The following is an 8945-nucleotide window of genomic DNA, read 5'->3' on the forward strand; positions in this document are numbered from 1 at the left end:
GTACTGTCAACCTGCTACCCTGGGACCCTCCCCACACTTCTGTCCCCGTGGGTGGTCATGACACCCTAAAGGCCCTGCTGCCTTAAGGCGACCCCAGGCCGTCAGACCCTTCTTTGGGGCAGCGACTCACCAGCAGGGCAGTCCTTGGAGTAGCCCCCAGGCTGCACTTGGCCTCAGGTATTTGTGAGGACAGCAGGACTGCCACGCAGACACACATGCATGCACCAGGGACTGCAGACACACGTGCACACACAGGTAGGAGCTCACATGCGCCAGCACCACAGGAAGCACGTTGCCATGTCACTTTGTTGAGTTCCTATTTCCAGGTGAACAAACCTGGCCCTGGGCCACACAGCTGGGCCCATGGGGCTCAGAGTCCTGCTCCTGGCCGTGCTGCCCCATTCTTTCCATCAGGCAGGTGCCCGGGATACACGGTGGTCATGTGTCCTGAGCTTCCCTTTGCCACCTCATCTTTTCTCTCTGGCATATTCTTGGGGAGCCCCAGAGGCTCAGAGGAGCCTGCCTGAGGCCACAAGTGCGTGCCCGGCAGCTGGCACCACTGACCAGTACCCCAGAGGCTCAAGTCCTTCCCTCACCAGCAGCCTCGGGGACTTGAGAGAGACATCTGTGTTCCCGCAGAGCGTTCTCTCCTCCTTCACCCACCCCCAACCCTTCATTAAAAACAGCAGCAGCCAACAACATATGCATTTATTTACTTTGCTGGGGGGAGGGAGATGACTGCGAGGAGGCAGCAGCCAGGCCCTGGGTGGGGCCTTGTGCTGGAGACATCTGTCTTGCTCTGTCAGCTTCTCACCCAGCGGGACGAGGTGGCCCCCTTGTCACTCGGGTAGGAGAACTATTTAGTAGAGCCACGGCCTGGGGAGGCTGGCTGCCCACCAGCAGTGAGCCAGTAACCTCCTACCATGGGACAGACACCGCCCTGCCTCCCTTTGTTCCACCTCCCTCTGGGTGGTGAGCCTGGGTCCTCAGGCACCTGGGACGTCCGTGCCCTTGACTGCCATCTTCATAAACTTCCACCCTGGAAGGATGCCCCGGGTACTCAGGGAGGAAGGCTGTCCGTGCCTGGGGAGGGCAGCGCTCATGGGTGGGCACTCCATCCATTGACACTGAGGCTCCTGGGCTGGTCTGGACTCTGTCTCAGAGCCTGGAACATCCAGCACATAGCACCATCCCCGGAGACGGGAAGAGCAATGGGGCCCGCACAGGCTCTCACGCTCCCACACATCCATCCATCATCAGACAGCATTCACTTTGTCTGAGGGCAGAGCCTGGCTGATGAGTTTGCTGCAAATATTAAACAGCAGGGCCACATCAGATCCACCTTGTGGCCCATTGCTGGGCACCGGCTTCTCCTTCTGCCTGGAGCCGACCCTGAGAATGACCTGCACACGGGCTCGTGCCCACCTCAGGCTGCGTATTAACTGACCTCATGAGAGGAGCAGCCATGGCCTTCAGCCTGTGGCATTGGGAATGCTTGATGAGGGGTGGGAGCAGCTGCAGTGGTTTCGGATAATATGGCTGAGGGCAGGGGAGGGCCCCTGCCTGGGGGAGGCCAAGCTCAGCAAGAGGGCCAGGGTGAGGTGAGGGGAGGCAGGGAAGCCCCTGACCCTGGTTCACCGTGGACACCCTGCAGGTCCATCGCCTTCCTCACTTCCCATGCACGAGTCCCACCCCTAAAAGCCCCTCAGCATAGGATGACCTGGAGGGCGGCCTCCATGCCCAGGTTTAAATGAAGGCTCTCCCCTGACTCGCTCTGCCACTTTGGGCAAGTTAGTCAGCCTCTCTGCTTCACTTCCTCATTGGTAAAAGTGGAACAGTCATCATTTCTGTGCTGCTTGGTGGGGTTGTCAGGAAGACCCTGATATGCACAGCCCGCCGCACCCTAAGCATGGGTCGCACAGAGAATATCCCCTTATCGCTCTAGTCCCTGCCCTGGGTGCACAGCCCATGCAGGGGCAAAGGGGTGGGAGGGCTCTCATCTGCAGTGCCTTCTGCAGGCCCAGAGTTGGGTGGTCCTCCCACGTCCTCGGCGGCTGGAGGGCTGTGGTCACATCTCTGGTAAAGATGCTGAGAGCTGTGGGAAGTTATTCATATTCCACTCCCAGGTGGTCATGGAGGCCAGATCGTTAGGGGACACTGCTGTGTGTGGCTGGCAGAGGTGAGGACTGGGCTATCTGAAGCGCTGGAGGTTTTCTCGGCTCTTGGGCGCAGATCTCCCTGACGTTCGGGCCATGCTGCATGCGTGGGGCCTAGGGCCTGTCACACACCTATGAACTGGACCAGAACATTTCGAGCATGGTCCTGAGTTAGCTCTTAGTGCCTCTTGGCGGGGAGTGGGGAAAATCGTGCCTGTGCACGGCCTGGACGGCTCCGTCAGCTCTGCCCGCAGTCCACCACTTGTAAAGCCAGGACCCCATCTCTTTGGGGCCTGGAGATCATTAGTGCCTGGGGAAGAAAGGAGGGGCTGGTTTTCCTAGATCTAGGTCTAGTTAGCTTTTTGCTTTTCTAGCTTTTTAATTATAGAAAAGGTCAAATTATGCAAAAGTAAAGAGAAGAAAGAATTTCTGTGTCCTTATTAGCTTGGGGCCAGTCTCATGTGTTGACAGCCCTGACCACTCCCCCACCACAGAGAGCTCTCACCTGTGGAGGTTTCCTCTTTTAACAGCTTTATTGAGATATAATTACATGCCGTTCTGTTCACCCACTTACAGGATACAATTCAGCAGGTTTTCGTCTGTTCACAGAGGTGGACATCCCCCACCACAGTCTATTTCAAAACATTTTATCACCCCAGAAAGAAGCACCACTGCGTAGCTGCCAGTGGTCCCCCAGCCCCAGGCAACCTGCCTCTGTGTATACGTCTCTCCTGGACATCTCGTATAAATGGGTGATAGGCAGCCCCTGTGACCGGCTGCTTTCACCGTGTTGTTTTTAATGCCTGGTTGAACATGGGCTGCAGGGAGAAATTTGGTCCCCACAGCCCTGCCGTGAGGTGGACATTGGCCCATTTTACAAAGCAGGAGTCTATGTGAGTCAGTGGTGAATCAGGATTCACACCCAGCTCCAGGATTGAGGATGCTGGGCTGGTTTCCGGGTAGAATGAAGAGACCATCCCAGGAAGGGCGCACAGCATGGTCGGGTCCCAGGGCGGGCAAGCCTCTGCCTGAAGCATCCCAGAGGCCGGGCAGAGCTTGGTTCCTTATGAAAGGGGTCCCTGGCCAGCTCAGTTTGAGAAATGCAAAAGTTAAACAGACTTGAGACGTTTCAGAACCTTCATCCCAGTGCACGTTGTTTACTGTAAGAGGCATACATCCCCAAACCTGCCTGGCACAGACGGTCAGAGAGGCTTCGACTCCCAGTGGAGTTGGGGAGGGAGCCCAGAGGATCTGTAGACACAGGCAAGCAGGGAGGCAGGCACCTCCTGACCTGGCAGCCCTTCCTTCCTCAGCCCCTCTCCAGGGCCCTGGCCTTGGACGGCCCTTCCCACCAGTCCCCCAGGGCACCCGTGGTAACAGCTCCCAAGCTGGTGGCATTGGCTCCGCAGAGCCATTTGCCACCTCCCTTCCCTTGGCCCCTCCTGGTCCTCTGGTCCCTGAGAGCATTTGGCTGGGGACTCAGGCACTTGGGGAACAAGTTTCTCACCAGTCTCCCACATCTGCACATTCCCAGGAAGTTCCCTCGTCGGGCTGGACCTGGCTCCTGTGGGCTGGGCGGGAGCTCCGGCTATGTCCCTTCTCACTCCAGCTGCCTCTCCTGGGCCAGGCTCACTCTCTCCTGCTTTCAAGGATTCTTTTTCTTTCCAAGCTCTTTGCTGTCTTTCCTCTTTGTGGAGGGCAGATACTCCACCAGCTAGAGGGAGGACCCGAGCCGAGGGGCCAGGCTTTCAGACTGGGAGGTGCCTGGGTGTGGTCCAGCGTGCCTGTCCCCGGCTCTCCTGCCCCCAGGGCTGCCACAGCCACTCCAAAGCCAGCAGAACCCAGTACCAACCCCACCAGGCCCTGTTGCCTCATCTCCCAGCTCTGGGACCCCACCCCCACCCCACAGCACTTGCTCTGCCTGCTACAGGGTCTTCACGGTAGGCAGGAAGCCAGGCCGTAGGCAGCTGCTCCTCTGCTGAGCCTCAGCCTTGGCCACTGCAGGTGGACAGGAAGCTGCAGCTTCCCTCCACATCACCACGCAATTCCACAGGGGAAGGGGAGGACGAGGCCCCTATATCCCATCCTGGTGGCTTTGACCTTGCATTCTTGGCCATTTCAGATGTCCCCCGTTTGGGGCAGGGGCAGCTGGAGAGGGGGCAGGGCCCTGCTACACAGGTGTGGTCCGTGGGCCACAGCTTGTGTCACCTGGGATCCTGTTAGAAGTGAGTCTCAGCTCCCAGACCCACTGGATCAGAATCTGCATTTACAAGACTGGCAGATGACTCAGATGCACTTAAAAGTTCGAGAATCCTGGCCGGGCGCGGTGGCTGAAGCCTGTAATCCCAGCACTTTGGGAGGCCGAGACGGGCGGATCACAAGGTCAGGAGATCGAGACCATCCTGGCTAACACGGTGAAACCCCGTCTCTACTAAAAGATACAAAAAAATTAGCCGGGCGAGGTGGCGGGCGCCTGTAGTCCCAGCTACTCCGGAGGCTGAGGCAGGAGAATGGCGTAAACCCGGGAGGCGGAGCTTGCAGTGAGCTGAGATCCGGCCACTGCACTCCAGCCTGGGCGACAGAGCGAGACTCCGTCTCAAAAAAAAAAAAAAAAAGGTTCGAGAATCCCTGATGTAGCACATTCTGCCTCAGTGTGCACAGAAGTCTTCAGCTGTGCCCAGCAGGATGTAGCCATATATGTCTATAGGGGACCTTGTCATCTGCAGGGGCTGGGCTCTGTGCCCTCCAGGCCCAGGAATCTCAGGGGTCTTGCCCACTTAGAAGTGCTGCTAGAACTGAGAAAGAACATTTCATTTTCCCTGGGCTGTTTCAGGTCAAATTGCATAGCCTCAAATTTTATTTTTAAAAGTCAGCCAGAGATCAAACCGTAGCAGCGGGAGGGACTTCTTCAATAAAGTGTCTTGGAAAAGCAGTTTTCCTGTGTACACCGAAGACTCTTCAAAGGGGGACCAGGACCGCTGCAAGGAGCGCCACCTATTTCTTTAAATACCCGAAGATTCTATTGGCTCCAGGCTGGCGAGGTTTTGACAGTTTACACCTGGTGACATTTAGAGACCGATTTTGGAGAGAGCTGAGGGGAGGAGGCATTTGGTATAACTTGACATTACATCCTCTGACTGACTGCGCTCTCTCTTGCCAATATACCATTTGTCTATAAAACACTTAGGCCCAAAAATAGCTATACAGTTTGGTGTCATTGTGGCTGAAATGAAGGGCAACTGCCCCATCTCTTTGGCTTTCAGACACCCTCAAAATGTCGCGATGAAATGTCCCAGAGGAATTAGCACAGCTCATGAAACCTGAATTCTCAGCCAGGGTGGGGCCAGTCAGAGCATGGCGTAGAGACACATGGGACCTCAGAAGTGACCACCTAATACTCCAGGGGTGGCACCTGCCCAGGGGCCACAAGACTTAGAGTGAAAGGGGTTGCCGTTCGTAATCACAGCCGGTCAACAGGCATGAACCAGGACTGTCCTGGGCAGAACCCAGTCTTTGGCCAAATCCCGCCTGTTCAGTTGGCTCTGCCCCCAGAGCCATGAGATGGGGTCCCTGGGGTCCAAGGTGCCGCCTCCTGAGTGCATGGTCCAGAGTGTGGTGACAGGGCTCCCTCCCCACAAAGCAGACCTCCCCACAAAGCCAGTACGGGGTGGGGCCTTCTCAAGGCCACCGGCAGCACAGCGTCTGCCCACTTCTCTCTGGGGCAGTGGCCATGTGCAGCTGGCTTTCCCCGCTTCTCTCTGGGGCAGTGGCCATGTGCAGCTGGTTTTTCCTGGGAGTGCAGCGAATACGGGGTCCTTTTCCTTGCCACTTATGTTCAGCTCCCGTGTTTCATTACCAAGTGCATTTTCCACCAAAGTCCAGTAGCAAACAGACCCTGGGCTTGGAGTTCACCTGCTGTGAAAGGTGGTGTGAGGGTGTCACAGGGCTCAGCAGTTCCACTGACTGCTTCTGACCCGCCATGACCTTAGTGTCCCCTCCGTGGAGCTCTGCCACCCGTAGCTCCTGCGACCCCTCAAAGCATCTCGGCTGAGCATATTCAGCCCAGTCAGTGGGCCCATCAGCAAGGTGGGACATGAGCCCCATGCCTCGTACCTGGCAGTCCCAGGAGGCCAGTGGAGCCAAGGCGTGGTACTCTGTACCCACCAGGGCTGGGGCCCCAGGCGAGGTCACAAGGCCACGGCACTGGTTCTTCAGTGACCCTAACCTGCCTGTCTCTGTGTGTGGTCCACAGCCCGAGACCGAGGACGAGAAGAAGCGCTTTGAGGAAGGCAAAGGGCGGTACCTGCAGATGAAGGCAAAGCGACAGGGCCACACGGAGCCTCAGCCCTAGATTCCCTCCTCCTGCCGCTGGGGCCTCGAGTAGCCATGGCAACGGGCCCAGTGTCCAGTCACTTAGAAGTTCCCCCCTTGGCCAAAAACCCAATTCACATTGAGAGCTGGTATTGTCTGAAGTTTTCGTATCACAGTGTTAACCTGTACTCTCTCCTGCAAACCAACACACCAAAGCTTTATTTATATCATTCCAGTGTCAATGCTACACAGTGTTGTCCCCAGCGCTGGGAGGCATTCCGCAGAAACCCTTGGGAATGCTTCCGAGCACGCTGTAGGGTGTGGGAAGAACCCAGCACCACTAATAAAGCTGCTGCTTGGCTGGACCCACGCGTCCTGGGTAGTCATTTGTCTTGGGGGGCTGCTTTCCCAGGGATGTGGGGGCTCCCGCGGACAGTCTCAGCCCTGCCAGCACCTGTGTGTACCCTAGAACCTCAGGCACAACCACACCAATGGGTGTCCAGCTGGTGACTTGCTGGCTATGAATGCCCATTTCCCATGGGGCCCTGGTTTGGTGTCCTGGCCCCAGATACCCCAGCTCCCTGGACCTCACAGGCAGCCCTGATGCTGGGAGGATGTGGGCTCAGGGCCACACTGCCTGGTGGGAGTGCCAGCACCCCACAACCCCACGGTCTGGCTCGCAGAGGATGCCGGCTCTGAGCCTGTGTGGCTTTCCTATGAACAGGGTGGGGCTGCTCGGAAAGACTCAGAGGTGATGGTGTGGGAAGAGCCGAATGTGGCCTGGCTCAGCATGCAGGAGCCCCAACCTGACCCAGCCTCTTGCTAGAAACTGCCCAGACACCCCAACATCCTGTGTGAAGGAGCCCCCCAGCTGGCACCAGGGACCTGATGCCTGACGTTGCGAAACTCCCCTAGCCACTCAGGCGGGAGGCCTGCCGGGGATGAGCTTACCGGGGCAGGGGGTCTGAGGCGACAGCACAAATATGGTCAATGGCATTGGCTGGTGAAGCCTGTGTGCATAGTGTCACTGATCGGATTATCATATAGCATGTGTGTGTGCAATCTGTCTCTGACGTAATCTGATGAGCCAGGTGTGTGATGAAGGTATCGGTGCAGCACGGTTTATCTGTGTATCTGGCCCTGCCAAGGCCACTACAGGGGCCAGGACCCCACCTGCATCCACGGCTGCAAAGGAGGCTCCAACCAAGCACGCCCAGAGGTGGCATCTGGGAGAATGTTCCCGACTCGGGCTGTCCCTGAAGCCCCAACATCTGTCCTGCCGCCTGGAGAAGACTGGCCCGTCAACAGCTGCGGTCTCACACAAGGCTCCCTCTGGCCCCTGGAGAGCGAGGACTTGGCTCCAGATGTGCAGAAACACCAGCCAAGAGCTTGGGAATCTGTCCCAGGCCCCAGTCACGGCTGACAGGCTTATTTCCTGTCTGGGAGGAGGTTGGGGGTGGGAGGGAAAAGCTCAGCCACATGAAGCTTCCGCCCCCCCACCCTGCCCCTTGGCCCCTGGGCCTGGCCTCAGCCAGCCTCGGCCCCCAGCTCCACCCATGACCCATGCCAGAATGGTGCCCTGGGTTCAGAGTGATAAGGAGGCCACCCTTCCCAGCAAGCAGAAGGCCCAGGGCTGGCCACAGTGGGGCCTGAGCCCAGGGGCTCACTGAGGGGACCAGGTCCTCAGAGCACCCACATCCTTCACTTGAAGGTGGGCCCCACATCAGACTCCCTAGTTCAGTCCTGGCTCAGCCACTCATCCGTGTGGCTTTGGGCAAACCAGGCACCTAAAAACTGCCTCCCAGGGGCACCAAGCCCTTTGCAGCAGACCTCACCACAGCACGAAATAAGCCAGGGCCCCAGGGCAGCCATCAGAGGCCATCTCCCACCTGCCCCAGAGCCAGCTGAGGCCGGGCAGAGGCACTGGTGCAGGCAGTGGGTCAGCTGGGCTGGCTGAGGGGAGCCAGGCCCAGACAGAGGCATGGCTCTCCATGGCCGTGTGTGCAATCTTAACTGGTGTTTCTAAGTGGCATGGCTCTCGGTGGCCATAATTAAGTGTGGCGTTTCTACCGTTTCACCCCGAGTCACAGGCGAGACGTTTAGAAACACCACCCTTGATTACAGCTGCCCTGTGCCGGCCTCCCACTGCTAGTGGCCTATTGATAACCAGGGCCACCTGGAGGGGGAGCCAACCTGTCCACAGAGGGCTCACTGGGGGCACTGAGGGCCCCGGCTGCCCCAGCAACCGCAGGGAGTATAGGTAGGTGTGCATGGCCCGGGTTCCCCCTTGCCCAGTCCCACAGTTATCTGGGGCCTTTCTCTACAAACACTTCTTTTGTCTCATGGGACAGGCCCTGAGGCCCCCTAAAAGCTGTTCCAGAGACCTGGGGTGTGGGGACAGTTTAGGCAGGTGCAGGCTGTGGAGCAGCCCTGGCCGGACTGGGCAAGCTCCAAGCATCTGTTTTGGCTGCAATCGGT

At 57.9% G+C, this 8945-nt stretch overlaps 1 protein-coding gene across 3 annotated transcripts in view; it reads left to right on the forward strand.

The window, feature by feature from the left end:
• The window catches only part of ACOT7 (acyl-CoA thioesterase 7), a 140292-nt gene extending 133460 nt beyond the window's left edge, over window positions 1-6832 (forward strand). For all 3 annotated transcript variants that reach the window (XM_017856075.1, XM_017856076.1, XM_017856077.1), the window contains exon 9: window positions 6409-6832. In XM_017856075.1, coding sequence (XP_017711564.1) covers window positions 6409-6507 — 99 coding nt within the window. In that variant the 3' untranslated portion in view covers window positions 6508-6832. The remainder of the gene's footprint in view (window positions 1-6408) is intronic.
• The last annotated feature ends 2113 nt before the right edge of the window (window positions 6833-8945 follow it).

This window comes from Rhinopithecus bieti, unplaced genomic scaffold, assembly GCF_001698545.2.
Source record: "Rhinopithecus bieti isolate Rb0 unplaced genomic scaffold, ASM169854v2 scaffold_40368, whole genome shotgun sequence".
Lineage (NCBI taxonomy): Eukaryota > Metazoa > Chordata > Mammalia > Primates > Cercopithecidae > Rhinopithecus > Rhinopithecus bieti.